General features: G+C 40.9%; 1 protein-coding gene across 1 annotated transcript in view; it reads left to right on the top strand.

Moving 5' to 3' along the window:
* TNS2 (tensin 2) overlaps window positions 1-18,595 on the top strand; it is a 153,822-nt gene that overhangs the window by 115,367 nt on the left and 19,860 nt on the right. The window contains exons 15-18 of the mRNA XM_018567472.1: window positions 2,069-2,198; window positions 3,403-3,468; window positions 4,069-4,185; window positions 8,549-9,973. Of these exons, the coding sequence (XP_018422974.1) occupies window positions 2,069-2,198; window positions 3,403-3,468; window positions 4,069-4,185; window positions 8,549-9,973 (1,738 nt within the window). The remainder of the gene's footprint in view (window positions 1-2,068; window positions 2,199-3,402; window positions 3,469-4,068; window positions 4,186-8,548; window positions 9,974-18,595) is intronic.

Genomic DNA, 18,595 nt, shown 5'->3' with positions numbered 1-18,595 from the left:
GTAACAGCTGTAACATCTGGTGGTAAAACCTGAAACAAGCTCACTTTCTCAGATAGAAATACAGTCTGCTCCTCAGAAATGTGATTGTAATGTCTGCTGGAGTTTAAGAAAAGGTATGAGGCACCAAGGACTTCATTTAATGCTATGTATCAAGCCAAAGCCATCAAATATTAGCTTTTTGAAAATCCTTATTAGAGTAGACTGTTGTATGTCTGGTTGAATAAAGTTTTCACCACACACAACACTCTCTTCATGCTATATACACCTTAACATGCATAGATGGTGCTGGAAAAGTAATCATCATCTTTGTTTTTAGATAGAATATTCAATGAGAGTAATTTATCGTATAAACATGTTTAGGGGTGCACTCAGTCCTAACATAGAAACATATAACCCCGACACATTAAGGATTTAATAAAATGATATTTCTTCACAGCTCATCCTTTAAAGTGTATGTACAGTATAGCCAAAACATTTCTTTTAGTATTGGATGGAGTAGAGAAGGATTCAAACCCCTTAAGCTGTTGTGGAGCTTTCCCTTCACTTCATGTCCCAGTGATGCAGCAGTAAGTGAGATCAAAAGATTTTCCCTCCCTTCCGTAAAAGTTTGGATTATCACTGTCTCCTCTTTGGGATTAATAGAGAGGGTGAATCTACCCATCAGGACCATAAACAAAAACTTTAAACATTTTCCATTTCGGTGCAAGACTTATTTTTTTCTTCTCATTAGCAAATTAAAGAACAACTCCAGGCACATAAAAAAAATGATCCCTTGCAGTGGGGCTACCCCAGCACTGCAAGGGTTAGGTGCTCGTTTTGGTCTAAGGTCTAAAATAAAAAAATATATGCTCGTCCGATCCTCTGTCCCGCATGGCTGCTAGACTGGTCCCTGCAGCCTCTTCTTCCCCAGGTTCTAGCGGTCTAAGCATCCATGATGTCATCATGTCCATTGACTTGCATTGAACATGAGGATGCCGAGGGGTATACTACAGCTAGAGTGGAGGGAGTGGGAGGTGAGTGGTCATGGCCGTGGGACAGAGAATCAGGTGAGTATATCATCTTTATTTTAGGCCAAAACTAGTACTTAAAGGAGAACTATGGGGTCAGTGTTTTTCCCCATAGTTCTCCTTGGGGTAACGGGAGGACACAAACTAGCGTCCTCCCGTTACCCTAAGCTCAGTATACTGCGAGCTACAGCTCGCGGTATACTGAGACGCCGCACCTGCAGCGGATCCCGACTTAGATGACACGATCCGCCCAGCTGCGTGAGTGACAGCTGGCTCTGCCTATCTAGAGGCAGAGCCAGCTGTACCCGCCCCCTCCCCCGTCCGTTCCGCCAGTCAGCGCTGGCAGATCGAAGCGGGGATAGGGGAATCCAGCCCCTCCCCCTGTCACGGCAGAGAGCCGTGACAGGATCGAGAGGTGAGGGAACCCGGTATGTGTTCTCTCACCTCCCGATCTACTGAGCCGACCTGTGACAGTCTCATTGTCACAGGTCGGCTTAGAACTATGAGGTGAGTGGAAATCACTCATGTCATAGTTCTCCTTTAATCCTTGCTGTGTGGGGGTAGCCCCACTGTAAGGGTTAATATTTTACATGCCTAGAGTTTTTATTTACAGCATATCTAAACCCAAGGGCAAAAATTAAATATACAGCAGCGTACCAGTCCTAAGATGTGGTGGTTGCATTTGCTTTGTTTTCCCCCATCTGGTTCCTCCCTTTCCATCTGGTGATCCTGCCAGTAACACACTGGCCCCAGGCTGACCGGCATGGCAGGATCACCAGGCATTACTTTCATGAACTATGCATACTTCAAATGATTATAATCAAATTTTGACATTACATTAACATGTTGACGCTTATGATATTTTTGTGATTGGGTTTCATTCTATGGAAAGTAACCAACCCCTCAAACTGCAATTCTTCTGCAATGTGACTGAATATGGCCAATTGGGTGACAGTAGTCTCATCTCTGTTGATATCTTTATTGTTTATTGCTTTCTGATGTTTTTACAGCTCCGTCTGTAGTTGGGATTTGTAAGCAGCAATACCCTTTGTGTTCCACAGGTGAAATGTTATCACAAGCGCTGCAATCCTCTTGAGAGAGAAGTGCTCTTCAGACTTCAGTTCCATACATGCACCATTCACAACACCCATCTGTGCTTCAGTAAGGACCAGCTGGACTGTGCTTGTACAGGTGAGGAGAAACTTCATATACAGTGCAGCTACAAATTGTCTACAGACTTCTGCAAGGATGGCTGTACAAGGGTTGGTATTCGCAGAGTAGGGAGCAGTGCGAAATCTGCTATTTTGGATCGTTGCCATGAACCATGTCTTCCTTCCTTTACTTAGCTTTTTGGCCAGCGTTACTGAATGACATGTATAGGGTGGTGGGGGGAGTTCTGTGCAAAAACAGAGAACTATCACTAGTCAGGGTAGCTCTTTACCATGATGACAACGAGCACTTATATGCACATGTGCTCTTTTATGCTTGTACAGCCATCCTAGACCATCTATCAGATAAGAGATATGAGAATATGTAAAGATGCTTTAATTAACAACAGTTTAATAACTTTTAGAATTAATCGACCCAAAATGACAGTTGGGCCACAACAGCAAGGTCTTAAACTTACCACGAGACCAAGTAGTTGGCATTGCCTGTCAGCACATACCTGTTACTTTAACATTTGTTACTTGGGAGCTGCCTGGAGCACCAGCCAACATTTCATCTTGGAGAGCGCCCCTAACCCACAGTGCAGTGCCTGGGTTCCGGATGACCTTTCAGCAGGCCTGTGCATTGTCATATAGGGGTCGGAGAGTGTATATGCTCATGCCTTATGCTGTGAGCTACCTTTTTCTGCTGTAGGTTTAGCATGTCCCTGCTTGAGGGCTGAAATCTGAAGTGAAGCCCCACCAACTGTTTTGGCCATAAAAGAAGAACATAGAATTCATTTCTGATTACAGCTTTCAGCCAGCCAAAGCCCAAATGCAATTGGGATGGAAACACATGTATGGGATGGATATGCAGATAGCGATCAGGGTTTATGTACAGGTACAGATTACTAATCTGGATGTAGCTTTATACATTTAATCACCTGACCACATACTGTGTAACACACATTAAAGCGCCATCTGTGTACTGTATTCAAATGTAGTCACTTATCTCAGTCTGAGGTAAATAAACATATGTAACCTTCCATCATGTTTTATGTCATTTGGTGTTATAAAACATGGAATGTGAAATACTTTACACGGTGACATTATTTTTTTTCTTTTTTGGTCATATTTTAAAGTGCTCATTGATTGAAACCAGTTGCATGTGCCTTGGAATTAATCCAAGTCGTCTAATGCAGTTCCTTAGCATAGAAGCTTATAGTCTTATAGTCTTTCTCTACTCTTAGATGGAAGATTCCCTGAAGATGCAGCTGTTGAGTTGATCTTTTCCTCTGCCCAGGACAAGGCAAAAGGTGAGTCCATAGCTACATTTCCCTGCCCTAAAAATACATGTAAACCTTTATAAAAGCCAGTGTGTGCTGCATTTGCAGAATAGGTCACCAATTGCTCCCTCCACGTTTCTCTCAAAAAAGGATAAACCTTATTATGTTATTAGACTGGGGTTCTTCTTTACAGTAAGCATCTGACTTGTTTGTCATTTTTCATTTCTTCCGGTTTATATGAAGTCTTGTTTCAGTTTTGGCTACAGAATGTGGCAAAATGGGTAATCGCATAATCTCATTCTGGTAATCTTCCTCAGTATCTGTCCTGCTTTGTCTTACTGTGTTATGACCCACTGCTACATATATCTTGCCCCCCTTAAATTTGTTTGGACAGGGACCTCCTCACCTACCTTTTCTGGATGTCAATGATGCTTGTCTTGTCTAAACGATTGTACAGCGCTGGGGAATTTGTTGGCGCTATATAAATAATTGTACATTTCTGTTCTGACCTTTCGTGCCATTTGAGTTCTTACATACACATCTGGCTCCCACCTACACAGCACTTCAGTGTTATGTCTGCTTCTCTTCCTGTAGTCCTCTGATATGTCATATCTTCCCCAATCATTAAAGGGCGAGATGTAGTCCGGAAGGATCCCAGCATTTCGGTGGACTATGACATCACTGATCCATTAGTACGTTATGACTCCTATGAGAACCTCAACGTTAACCATGAGGACTGCCCGGAGGGTAAGTTGACCACATGTGTCATATAAGCCTTGAGCAGACGTGTTTAAGGCACAACATGAGGGTTCCTTTCATTCAGTGCCTGTGTTGTAGTTTACGCTGGAGGGGGAGATTTAGAGGATTAGTCATTTCTTTTGAAATGATTAGTAAGTAAGCAGCAGTTTTATAGAGGTTTGAATTCAGCTTAATATTCTGGTGACCTTCAGTGACTGTGGGCTTTAGCTAAAACAATGACATGTTTAAAGCATTTAAGTATTTTATGTTTGTGTGACTAACATTGGTGATTCAATGGGAAAGGATATAGACTAGAGACATATGTCTCCTGAATTCCAGGCAAAATCTATTTTATTTATGTTTATTGTTCGATAGCCGCAAAGGATATAAATTTGATTTGTAGTCACTAATTGCCTTTGGAAACCCAGACATTGATCTGTAAAAGTAGCAGTGACATCCTCACTGTGCTGGTGACATCCTTACTGTGCTGGTGACATCCTTACTGTGCTGGTGACATCCTCACTGTGCTGGTGACCTCATCACTGTGCTGCCTGTGCAGAGATCAGAGCTGTAGGTGGGACCTAGCAGGTCCTACCACTACAGGCTGCCTTCAGAAAACTATGGATACAAGACCAGTCACCCTGCACAAGGTGAGAGAGCAGCAGTGACCGTTCTTTATTACAGGAAGTTCCTGCACAGAGGTAAAAGTGCAGGAGTTGTTTTATACTGGATTACTGCACAGATTAGGAACTACACAAAGGGTACCAATATTCTAGGAATACACTTTGTATTTGGACAATATTTGTTTAAGTCGGAGTTCAGCTTTAATTTTTTTAACCCCTTCATGATTGAGCTTGTGTTTAGTTTCTGTTTGTTAATGACTGACAAACTTTGACATTTTTGCTGTGTGATTCTTCCATGTCAGTAATATACTGTCTTACAAAGTGCACCCACACATATTATATATTATTTAGAGGACAGATAGGGCTATATATTTATATCACTTATGTGTAGCTAACGCCTGACTTAGGACAAAATCTTGGCCTAAAACTTAAACCTAACATTTTAATCTTTTTCTCTAAAAGTGGTCACCTGGCATATAATGTCACTAAGTGTCACACATAGCGACAGCGACCTACTTTGAACATTACTGTCATGAGGGGGTTAAATAAATAAAAAATTACCCCTTAGGGTGAAAAACAAATCTGCAGCTCAGCTGCAGATTTTCATTGTAATGGGTTAATTTTTATATTAATGATAGTATAAAAATATATTTAAATAAATAATTGTTATTTTGTTATATTTAGTTTTGTTTGTTTTTTACACTTTTATTTTTTACTTTTCACTATTTTTTAAAAACATTTTTATTTTATTTATTAAATGAAATTATCAAGCAGTAATAGTGAGATTAAGTCACAATGACTGCTTGATATAGTTAATAAATTTTTGGTTATTATTAGTCTACTTCAAACTTAAGAACAGCCAATAATAATCTTAGTGATACTGACCCTACAGCATTTTAGGATCAGTTGTCACTAAAGGTTTTCTGATCTTTCCAACAACAATCAGAAACCTGCAACATTGTTTTAGCAATAGAAACATGTAGCTAAATGTTTCTATTGCTGAAAGTTTAGAAAAACAAAAAGCCTAACAAACTCTGATTTATTGAACAACTGCACAAACTTATATACAGCAAGTGATGAAATCAGAATATAATCCCATCACATCCCCCGTCCCCTCCCTGGACATTCTGTCTTCATAACACCACAGGTGTCCACCTGCTAACGAGCTCCAGACAGCCATAACAGAAGCCTGGCCAGAATGTCATTGTTCTGAGCTCCCTCAGAGAACAATAGGAGATAACGAGGGATGGTTCTGATAGTCTTTCCATAACCAGGTCACACAGCATAACGCACTCAAAACATAACTCAACACCAATACACATTTAACTTATAAACTGATCACCATGTTGTCACACCGGTATACATCAGGATTTCCCGATCTATAACAGCTGTCAGTGACGGCTAGGGTTGCAAATGTGGCTCTGCTCTCACTCTGACACCCGATTCCTGAAAGGGATCAGGTGCCTGAAAAAGCTTAACTCTTTCGCCTCAATACTGAGTCATCCATTAATGAACGGTAACCACTGAGAATCAGCGGTTACCGTTCATTAATGGATGACTCAGTATTGAGGCCATAAATAGCTGATCACGTACAGTTATCTGGGCACTTTGTGGTGGCACGTACAGTGTACGTCTCCCGTTACAAAGGGGTTAAAGCAAACTGTTTATATTCTGACACTTTTACATAAAGTCCCAGAGGAGTACAAACAACATATACTTCAGGCAATCTCCAAAATATACAATATGTTCATTCCATGAAAGAGACATTCCTGAAGTCTTTCACTTTGGTCAGTGTGCCTTTAGTGGAAGTATATGTGATGAAACAATGGATAAATCTTTGTTGCATCATGTAAGCACATTGGCAAAACAATAGCCATACATGGGAAAATTTCACACAGTATATTGGATTGTTTTACATACATGGGAAGATTTCACACAGTATAAGAGATTGTTTTACATACATGGGAAGATTACACACAGTATATGAGATTGGTTTACATACATGGGAAGATGAATATATTAGATTGTTTTATATACATACGAAGATTTCACACGGTATATTAGATTGGTTTACATACATGGGAAGATTACACACAGTATATGAGATTAGTTTACATACATGGGAAGATTACACACAGTATATTAGATTGGTTTACATACATGGGAAGATTACAGACAGTATATGAGATTGGTTTACATACATGGGAAGATTACACACAGTATATTAAATTGATTTACATACATGGGAAGATTACACACAGTATATGAGATTGGTTTACATACTTGGGAAGATGAGTATATTAGATTGTTTTATATACATACAAAGATTTCACACAGTATATGAGATTGGTTTACATACATGGGAAGATTACACGCAGTATATTAGAGTGGTTTACATACATGGGAAGATTACACACAGTATCTTATATTGGTCTACAATCCGTCTCACAAACCATCATGCTCATTAATGAATACCGAACATTAATGGTAGGTGATGGGGATTATTAGGAGTCTGTTTATAGTTTAGGCATCTTTGCTATGCTTGGTGTTTTGATGATTATTTTATCAGATAATAATAAATGTTGGACATAGACACGAGTTTAGCAATTTAACTGTTGGACAAACATTTTCTCACCAACTCATATATCAGTATTTGCTCTCGTTTTGCACATACGCCTGGCATGTATGCGTGCACAGAAATCATACCCCGTACCAGCACCAACCATTCTTGTGTGTGCCAGGGACATGGGTAGAAAACATTCTCAAATAGAAGGACGAAAAGGGTGGAGGAGGTGTCATGAATATTTCATAGATTCCACAATCACTGATCTTATCATGATTGCATTTATTGTCCGTGGGTGCATTCATTCAATAAGGCTATATGTTAACTTTGCGCACACAGTGAAGTATTTTAAGAAATTCCAGAGCTAGCAATGTATGGAAATATTATGTTTGTATCTATTTATATGGCAATTTAAACCTTAGAATTATTAGAGTGTTGTGGTGTATTTGGATCTTTACACACTAAATCAGAATCACCTTATTTAGAACACTCTGTAGCTCATGTCTAGGTGTCAGAATCATCTGATCCTTTGGTAGAGAACTTTCAGATGTTGAAGTAGAACTGAAGCCAAAACAGGAAGTGAGAGGAAATCCTTCCAGAGAGAAATAAATCTCTGCTGGTCAGCAAGATTACCAGAACTAGTGTATCCATTGGAAGATTTTCTGATGACAACCCAAAAACTGGGATTTTCTTCACTTTCAGTTAGAATAGTAACCAGAACAATTAGAGAGGGTGAATCTCCCTAATGGGGACACAGACTGCAATAAAGACATGACCTGTTCTAAACACTTTTCACTCCATCCAAAACTAAAAAGAAAAAAGTTTTGACTTCAGTTGCACTTTAAGCAGTGCTTCCTTATCATCCAATGTTCACATTTACTATTCATCACATGTTGAAGGATCTCCCTATTGCTGCTTTACAACACTGCCATAAAAGAAAGGATTAATAGAGTAGAGGACAAAAACAAATCCAATTGCCCTAACTGATGGAGGCACTAATTTAACATTTCATGTGTCAGCGATCATGCTGTACTTGTTTTGTCAAGTTTGTTGACTGCTTATAGGTTTGTTTTTGTCTATTTATAGTGCCATCAAAAATCTCTATAAAAGTTTATTAATTATGCCTATGACTTCTTAACTTTCATCTGTTGCACTTCTCTCTTTTTCTATCATTCTGTTTGCTTAGATTTTAGCCATACTCGTGGCCCATTGGATGGAAGTCTGTATGCCCAAGTGAAGAAGAAATCAACACCATTGGCATCTACTAATGGAAGTCCTGAGCAACATGGACGTCTTTTGTCTGTCAGCAGTGACTCTGGCCATTCTTCAGCTCCTACAGAAAGGTTAGAGGAGACTCCACAGAAGATATTACCAACAGCTGCTGAGAGAGAAGACTTGGAGAAACTTCTGGGTGGTTTTGGAGTCGGTGTAAAACAAGAGGCTGAGCCCCAGTACTCTCAGGTTCGCAGACATGAGGAGGTGGTGCCTACAAATGTACACCTGAAGCAGAATTTAGGGGCAAGACTTCAAGATGTGCAATACCAGGTTAAGCAGGAAGTGCCAAGCCAAAACATTCAGCCAAAAATTAATGGAGAATCAAGACTTCAGTATTACCCTCCATGGTCTGCAGTGTCTGATAAAGGAGCATCTCAAATTGTGCCTCCAACCTCCCCATCCTGGGAAGAGCAGAGAGAGTCACCTTGTGAAACTTCATGGGAGGGCCAGGGAGATCGTGAGACAGCCATTCTGGAAGGAGAGATTGGACAGATTGGTGGCCTAGCTGTGTACCCAGGAAGAAGGACTTTATTATCTAGACACTGCTCCTGTAGATCAGGGTATGCAGGTCCCTGTATTGAGGGGCCTCCTAACCGATCCTACTTCAGACCAGAAGTTATCTTTGATTCCCATGGTCCACCAGGAGCTAGTGCCGTATTGCCAGGTGTTCACTATCCAGGCTTATATGGTGAACAAGAGAGAAGAAGGCTGTATCGCTCCTTATCTGAAGGACCTCAACATTATCCAAATCAAACACAAAGTCCACCAAAAAGAGGTAGTCTCAGAGAAAATCGTCAGTATATGTGCCAGCATCCTAGTCATGAACCTGTTCTGCCACCCATGTGCCCCTGCTCTCACTGCCAGAGTTCACCTTGCTACCCTGTGCCAAACTTGTGGCCCTTGGATGGAGGGAAGATGCCACCAGTTCAGCATTTTCATCGAGAACAACTTCCATTACACTTACCACAGCCTTATGGACAGCCCAACCATGATATTCCACCTCCCTTCCAGGTTCCCCCATCTAAGATGCACTATGGGTTCCCCATCCCTCATAATGAAGACTCTTTGCATTATAACCATTACGCAGATGCTGGATATGGCCATGCTTACCCACATTTCTTGCACCCTTCTTATCTTCCTACACACTGTCAGCCTAATGGTTATAGTGCCCATTCCTTTCCCACATGTATATCTTCCTACAACCAACCTGGCAGTCCATCTCCTCCAGGCTCTGTGTCTCCCATTGTCCCTTCCTGCGGTGGTCCGCGAAGAATGAGTGCTGACACCATGTCAGCAGGCAGTACTGGGGAATTAACACCACCACAACAACAGAAAGGTGAGCAGAATTAAAGAAATTGTATAAAAAATATGTTTATAGAGACCTCTGTTAAATATGAACTATTCAGAGTAGTTGTCCACAAATAGTAAACCTTAACTCTGCTCAAGTCTGCTCCTATTTAATCCTGCATTGGTCGCTGCCATATTGCCTCCTGCTCGGCATAGAGAAGATGAAGCCAAACTGTCAATCATAGCCAGCTGTCATGTGTATGTGCTTTCAGCAGCCAGGAGAGGTTCAAGATATAGATAAGGACTTAGCTGTTAACTTCAGAAAAAGTCCAATTTTAACTGTTTGGTCCAAAGAGCTGTTTGGTCTGAATGATTTGGGAAAAGGAGCACATTTAAAGTAGATTATTAAAGGTATAAGTTAACATGCTTGGTGAATGGAAAGGTTAGTTTTAAATAATGAATTTGCATGTCGGCTGCCAGATTGGCCTTAAAGGCATACTCCACCTTTTGCAAAAAATACTAAATGCACCCACATTGAAGCAAGAATAAAAGGTGCATTTATTAGTCCAGTGGGGTCTGCAAAGCATTACAACCATGATCAGTGGATTGTGGTTACAATGCACTGGCTCCTGCGGAATGCACCTCCAGCCCCAGGTATGTACCAAGGTATGGACCTTTATTTATGGGACTGGAGGAAGTTATCAATAGACGATAATTCATTGAGATCTGAGTCCCTCTGCTGCTGTGGCAGATGGGACTTGTAGCCTGTGAATAGATCTTTGAATAACATCCTGTAAAAAATATACAGCATGCTTCAGGGAGAAGAACCCCGGGATTCAGGTAAGTAGGGGGGCAGTTTGAGGGTGGAGGGCTGTGGAATGTGATCATGCTTCTCCCTGAATAATGGGGTAACATGAGTCATGGTCACAAAGCTGGACTTCCAGACATTTAATATGGTCTAATTGCTACAGTTGTCATTAATTGATCTCTTTTAGGGTATGGCCTAGGGCAGGGATGTCCAAACTCCGGCCCTCCAGCTGTGGTGAAACTACAAATCCCATGAAGCATCTCTCTCCGGGAGTCATGTCTGTGGCTGTGAGAATTTTGCAAAACCTCATGGGATTCGTAGTTCCACCACAGCTGGAGGGCCGCAGTTTGGACATCCCTGGCCTAAGGGGTTATGTGCTGACATAGGACCTATTCACACTGAATGAAGATGCATTGCAAGTAGAAATCTCACTATTTCCTAAGTGGCTGGTTCACATGTATGTGATTCAGTTTAGTGGGAAAGGGGAAAAGTAATTTATATGGGTCCGTTCACACCTACCCATGTGCATGCACACAGAAAAAATCCACACTTCAGCACATCAGCACCACATTGTGTGCTCCTGAGTCTGAATACACTTAATGTATTCACTTTGTGACTTACTGTTACTATAGCTTTGACTTTTTTGTTAAACATGGCAGAAGCTCCATGACTTGTCTGACTAAAATGAAGAAGTGTTTTCTTGTGTTTGGCAGACACGAATGTTGAATATTTCAAAACAGAAATTTATTGTAGGTTTTTTCTTATCTAAACTAAGATTTGGATCTATCCCGATGACATCTTCGTGTGCTAGCATGCAGTGAATCTCACGTCTGACCCATACAATTGTCCAGTGGGACCTGTAGCCACTGTTTGACTTCTGGAGTGCAGTGCCACCTGCAGCTCAAATGTAGTATAACAGCCATATAGTTAAAGTGACACTTAACTCTTCAAAATACATTCACATACCTTAATTAATAACAGAAATGTATCTTATTTGTGTATGACACTGTCCTTCCTTCTGGGGGGTAGTTACTTTTGTTCTCCATGGTCCCTGTGTGTGTTGTAAAGTAGCCACCATTCTAAGCTCGCTCCCGTGATGGACTACAATCTCAATACAAATTTGTAAACTGAAAATGAGATTGTACTTTACAACACACACAGGGACCATGGGGAACAAAAGTATCCACCCTCCAGAAGGAAGGGCAATGTCAGCACCAATTCAGAGATGATTTGAGGATCTACAGCTGAGTGATACATTTTTGTTGTTAGTTAATTAAAGGGTTTCTAAACCCTCCGTTTTTTTTTCATATATCTACTGCTAGCAAGCAGTAGAGATATGCAAAAAGTAAAAAAAAAAAAAAAAATCGGTTTAAACTTACCCCCATCTTCGCTGCATGCTCCCGTCTGAAAATCCGAAAATGCTCGGGCGGGCGCATGCGCAGTTCTGATATTCGGCCCGGGAGACGAGGAGAGACGCAAGGTAAGTATATAAACAGCGTGCACCCGCATGCAGACACCGTGAGACAGGAAGTGCCAGCAAGGACAGAGGAGTCAGCGCTGGATCAAATTCAAATTTTCATTAGTTTTATCCCCCTCCTAATAACCATATCCATCTAGAAGTTTGTAAACTTACTTATGGAAGATGACCATATGATGCACTTCCTCAATGCACTGACACAATTCCCTGCGTCACATCTCTCACAGAGTCTGCCTTCTGAACTACAACTCAATGGAAGCATTGCATTAGGGCTGCAACAACCAATCGACTAAGTTGATTATAATCGATGATGGAAAACGTTGTCAACTTGTTTGACTTTCGCCTAATGGGCCCATGTGTTGTAAGATGTATTGACTTGGGAATACAACACAGTAATACGAACTGCATCCATGTTTACAATGAAAATTAATGCCTGAATGTTCAAAGTGACACAAGGCAAACGCATGCAAACACAGCGCAATCACAATGCAGATATAATATAATTGCAGTCCAGTTGTCACTAGGCATTTTTCTACTCATTTACTCCACAAAGCAGCTAAGATGACTGCTGGAAATTTCCTCTCCTGACTTTTCCCAGTTTACTGCGTCATTGTCCAGTCAGAAATATCTTTTCCAAGCACAGGGAGTGTGCCAAACCAAAAAGCGTTTATTTCCCTACTGCAGGATCACTGAAGCTCTGTTCCCTTTGGCTTGCTGACAGATTCTACTGTAGGGTTGCCAGTGTTGGCTGGAATTAACATGTGGCCTGGCTTTGTATGCTGAGTGTTAGTGAGTTATTGTGCCCAACTGAACCTTATAACTGTAGTTAAAGGAAACTTGTCATGACAGAAATATGAAGACTGCCATTGCTGACCTCCTTCTGAAAACGCCACTTCACTGATTTCACTTTGTCTGTTTCTTGTATTTGTTCTTCAAAAGGCTAAGTTTACTGTTTTTAATAATGTTCCATGCAACACCCATATTTAGGGTATAACGTGAAAAATGGTCAGAACAAAGAAGTAGTAAAGCACAGCTGCTGTGTAGCACTGCTACTACACACACATATATGAACTGAAAAGTCACGACACTGACATATTATTGCTCAATACGTCATTTTCTTTTTTATTGTTACCGGGTACAAAGATACTGTATATTCAAAGGTACTACAGTTTAAAGTCCCCCTGTCCTTCGTCTGGTACACAGGACCGATTGGGCAGCAGCCTTTGATCTATAAAGCATACCCACCATTCCCTAGGGGAGAGAATGAGTGGGCAGATTTGAGAATCTTATCTGATTACTGCAGTTCCAGGAGGGGTGTGGGTGCTCCCTCCATCCCCTCTAATTTCAGTAAAACAGGAATGCTCAAGACAAATTGATGGCTAGAATGATGAAAGGATTTTTAAATAATGCCGGCAAGCCAAATGTATTCTCAGGTGTTCCTAAAAAGTACCTGTGTATGGACCAATTATCATAGTACTTTCGGCTGGATTAGATCCACTCTTATAATTTGCATATAATTACTCTTGTTACATTTATAGCAGAGGGAAAGGTCCCTGTGTCAATGCACCTCATTAATGTCTGTAACATGGGAATCCTTTCAGAGTTCACTCGTCTTCCCTCCACCACCGCCATTGGGTTACTTTTCACTTTTAGTAAATAGGCTTTATTAACGTTTTCAAAGCAGACAAAACCCGACAAGCAAGAAACACAACGTCAATAAGATATGTGGAACTGAGCCAAATAAGTGTAAAGCAAAAATGTACGGGGTACAGTATAAAAGACCTGCGCTCAGTATGCATTCCAAAATGAGAAAGTAGTGTAAGAAGATATGAAGCGCAAAAGATGAAAAAAAAAATCTCACTTGCAGAATGTAACCCATAGACTAAATTGAAAAAGGAAGGAAAAGATAAAGTGTCAGACCCAAGATAGAAGAAACTAGTAAGAGGTAAAGAGGCAAAGAGAAGATAAGGAGAAATACACGCAGAGGAGAGAAGTCAAGAGAAAGAGGAGAAATAGAACAGACCACGGAGAGAGTACATGGACCAAGGAGTCAATGATAAGATTCTGCACTACGGTAGCTAAATCTATATAAGAAATCTGCTAAAAGTGCAATCACTTAAAGGAGAACTATGGGGTTAGTGCTTTTCCCCATAGTTCTCCGCAGGGTAACAGGAGGACACAAACTAGCGTCCTCCCGTCACCCAAAGCTCAGTATACTGCGCGCTGCAGCTCGCGGTATACTGAGACGCCGCAGCTGAAACGGATCCCGACAATTATGTCTGGATCCGCCCAGCTGCATGTTACTATTGCTACATTCCTCTATAGCTGCTGGTATTCTGCACTGCGCCGCTGTATAATGTACTATATTGCACACCACACTCCACACCATACTTCCACCGCGCCAAGCTTGCTCCCGTGATGGACTACAATCTCAATAGAAACTAGTAGTCCATCACTGGAGCCCTTTTTTTTTATCCGATTAATCGAACTTAATAATCGGCTAACTAATCGATTATGAAAATAATCGTTAGCTGCAGCCCTAGAATCCAGTCACTCCTCTGTCACGGCTCACCTGCGGGGATAGATCGAGAAGTGAGCGAGCGCCGGTATGTGTTCGCTCACTTCCCGATCACTGAGCCGACCTGTGACAGTTTCATTGTCACAGGTCGGCTAGAACTATGAGGTGAGTGAAAAGCACTCGCCTCATAATTCCCCTTTAAGGAGCTAGAGAAACAAGTGTACAGCGCTACCTATTCAAGAAAGTAAAGGTGAATAATAACCTATCCTAATAAAAGTTCATAGTTAATCCCTTTAGAAATCCATAAAATTCATCAGTAACTAGTGCATCAAAAAGATATAAATTTAATAAATGAGTACCACTTATAACACAGTGCAAAGTGTCAATCAAAATACCGCTGAATATAAGTAAATAACAATCCTCCTAAAATGCATAATAAATTCCTGATAAAGTGCATCCAGATCATAAATTATCAGTAAAAGAAGTGATAAACTAATTATTCATGAGATGGTTTAAACCTGAATCAATACCTCGAAAATTCAAATACCAAAGATAATATTACATATAAGTGTACCATTAATAACAAAAGTGTGTTGGTGTGATCGTGAAACGAAACGATCCCAAGTGATCCACAGTATCAAACTTCTTTTAAGTGATTAAATAATTAAAGATATCTCTCTCCATGTGAATAGGTAAAGCTTTCTTTCCGCACTCACCAGAACGATTTGACCCTCTGCAATGAGATGGTCAAACAAGTGTGATGTTAAATTGTGCTCAAATACAGTCATTTTCCTCCTTTGGTATCAGTGCTTCAATCCGCAAAAGATTTGATTCCTCCTCCACCGCTCACATCATCATATCAAAATAGAACAGACAAACGCTCATCGTGCAGTAAAATCGTTTCAATGCTTATTAGGCTGAATTTAAGATTTGCCAATCAGAATATCAAATAGAAAGAGCCCTTAATGGATTCCTCACAGCCTGCTCTCTTTAAACAAGCTCCAAGATCAAGACAACTTCAGCAGAGTCCACCCCTTGACGCGTTTCGTCATCCAGGACGTTGTCAAAAGACGGCAGAACTTGTGGACCCAGCCAGGTCAGATGTTCGCGTGACGTTCTGTGCTGTGTTTATCTTCCGCTACAAGGCCTTCCATGTTCATTATCTCGTTCATGACAGCTGCACATATCGCCAAGGAGGGAGCCTCAGTGGATTTCCAACATATGGATATAGGAACTTGTGCAGCAATTAAGCAAAAGCGCAGTATATTCTTCGGGCAGCATCTTTTTTCTTGACCAAAGCTCATGACCTTTCTTCTCCATAGACAGACAACATAACCTGCTTACTTCCAGCTTGTGTAGTTAGCTTCTGGTACCCACCATCTCCAGGTCTCCAAGTCTGTCTCTCTTTTTTCCTGTCACCTTTCTCTCATTTTAGTTCATTTTAATCTCAAATTTTACTGTGATATATTTCTTTATTATTTACCTGGGTGGCAATTCAGCCAGACGTGTTTGTCACAGATGTCATCTCAGTATCGTTCCTTCCTCTTATTGCACTCCCTAGGCTCCTTGCAAGCCCAGGTGGGTTGTTTACTATACGAGGAGGATAGTTTATAGGTGATCTCTATACAAAGTGCATGTTTTTTTTACTTTTTATACTGTAACTCTTCTGGTCTCCAATGCTGACATAATGCCAATGAAAATTCACTGTTCTGCCCAGTTGCTATGGCCATTAGGAAACCAAACAAATATATTACAATGCTTAACGATGTTTCCTACATACTTTAGTATATACAGCTAATTGGAAAATTGAGCTTTTTAATGGTCTTGTGAGAGAGGGCGGAGATGCTATGAGAAACCTCATAACTACACTTTCCAAGACCTATAACAAAGTGTGCCGCACTCAGCCACCGAGTCAACCTTTAAATTAGAACTTGTGGAAACATATATGCATAACAACTTGAGTTAACAGGCAGTTTGTGTATTGTTCGAGGTACCGACTTGCAGCCTCATGTAAAGAATATTGACCTCTTCAGACATTAAATAGTTTCATGGTAGTTCATTGTATGGGCTCTGACCACAGACTTCTTATTTTGCATCAAACTTTCATAACTAAAAGGTGAACTCCTTCAACATGCAAAAGCACACGAAATGGGTTACTTCCAATTCTAGATTTGTTCTTGCATAGATATGTACCAGTTTTCACACGATCTTTCTGTTAAATCTTGACCTACATCTTTCCAAATGCTTTCAAACCTTCTTGTATATATTTTACTTTTTAAAGGGAATGTCTAGTAGTTTTGTACATGTTTGCTTTGTTTATTTATTCTAGGCAGGACTACAAATAGGTATATTTTCACTCCAGTACTTTACTCATTGTAACCTTATGTCATCTTCTATTCAGTCAGCGGATGGACTGTTAGTCCCTTAGCATTGTATCATCCTGAGCTGCTGTCTAATTTCTTTGCTGAATCATTCCACTTCTGTACTTATTCTTGCCAAAGTTGCAGAGAAAGCTTCTGTTCTTCCCGTCTCTTTAGCTAGCCCATCATGCTTTTTGAATATTTTCATGATTTAGGTATTAAATTTAAATTGCGATATATCGGCCGAGAATTGCACTTTTGGCTAAATGCCATTTTCCTGCTGATCGGCACATCCCAGGTTTATCTCCTCCCCGCTGGGCGCTTCTCTGTGTCCCAGCGGGGAGGAGAGAAAGAGACAGCCAGCCGAGCGCTGCGTGAGGAGAGCGCTGTGAGCGGCCGGTGTCTCTCCTCCCACACCGCTCGGCCGCCTATCACAGTGCGGCAGAGCGCTGTGTGGGCGGAGACAGCGCTGTCACAGGAGGCTGGGCTCTCCTCTCGCACCGCTCACTGTTACCTGAATTACTATTTCAAGTTATGATCTGCTATATAAGCATTCACACTTACAGGTATGAGATTCTAAGGATTCAATCATGAGATTTTTGAGCTCAACACAAGAACATACATTTATTGGTATATAGTATCAAGACTTAAATACAATGAACCAACTATTTTTTTAACTACAACATACAAAGAAAAGATTTATACATGCCAAATACACAGACATTGGTATCTAACAGACAAACAGACATACAGTTAAGTGGGGAAAGGGTACAGATATAGTTACCCATTAATCGTCACATGAGGGCCCCATCCTGGTGAAAGAGAGCTAACTTCTTTCCTCAATCATTAATATACCCCCTGTGTCCATAGAGAAGCATTGTGAGCCTTTGATTGGTTGCCTCCCAATGCCTAATGGAGATTGGAGGGTTTCCATAACCCTCTTTACAACTCCCCACCCCTTTCTATGATTGGCCAGTCTACCTATTATAAGATCAAAGGGTCTTGGCTCCGAAAAACCTGATGACCAGCCCTACTCTATGCAATTATCCGGACATGCCTGGGCTGAACAATACCCCTATTTGCAATTCATTGGCCTGCCACTTCCCTCCACAGTGATAACCACAACAAAGACTTTATTTCCCTACTAGCTACCCCCACCTCAGGTGAAATATTTAAAACAAGAAATAAAACTATATACATATGTCTTATGAAGATTTGACATAAACTCATAAGGTAAGATCACTCAGCCTCCTGTGACAGCGTGTCAGAGAGGAGAGGAAGGTACAAACACTCTGCGATCAGTGATCGCTGAGTGTAGATAATTGAGGATATGGTATGTGGACTATATCCTCAATTATGAATGAATGGGAGTGATCTATATCCCCTCCTGTTCATTCATGATTGTAATTATAGTAAACATACTCTGTTCTCATGTTATGAATGAACAGGAACACTCAAAGAGGATTCCTGTTTATTGATAACAGGGGATACAGAAAAAGAGATTGTGT

The sequence above is a fragment of the Nanorana parkeri genome, unplaced genomic scaffold, assembly GCF_000935625.1.
Source record: "Nanorana parkeri isolate BGI_ZX_2015 unplaced genomic scaffold, ASM93562v1 scaffold1053, whole genome shotgun sequence".
Classification (NCBI taxonomy): domain Eukaryota; kingdom Metazoa; phylum Chordata; class Amphibia; order Anura; family Dicroglossidae; genus Nanorana; species Nanorana parkeri.
This window is presented reverse-complemented; position numbering and strand designations above follow the sequence as displayed.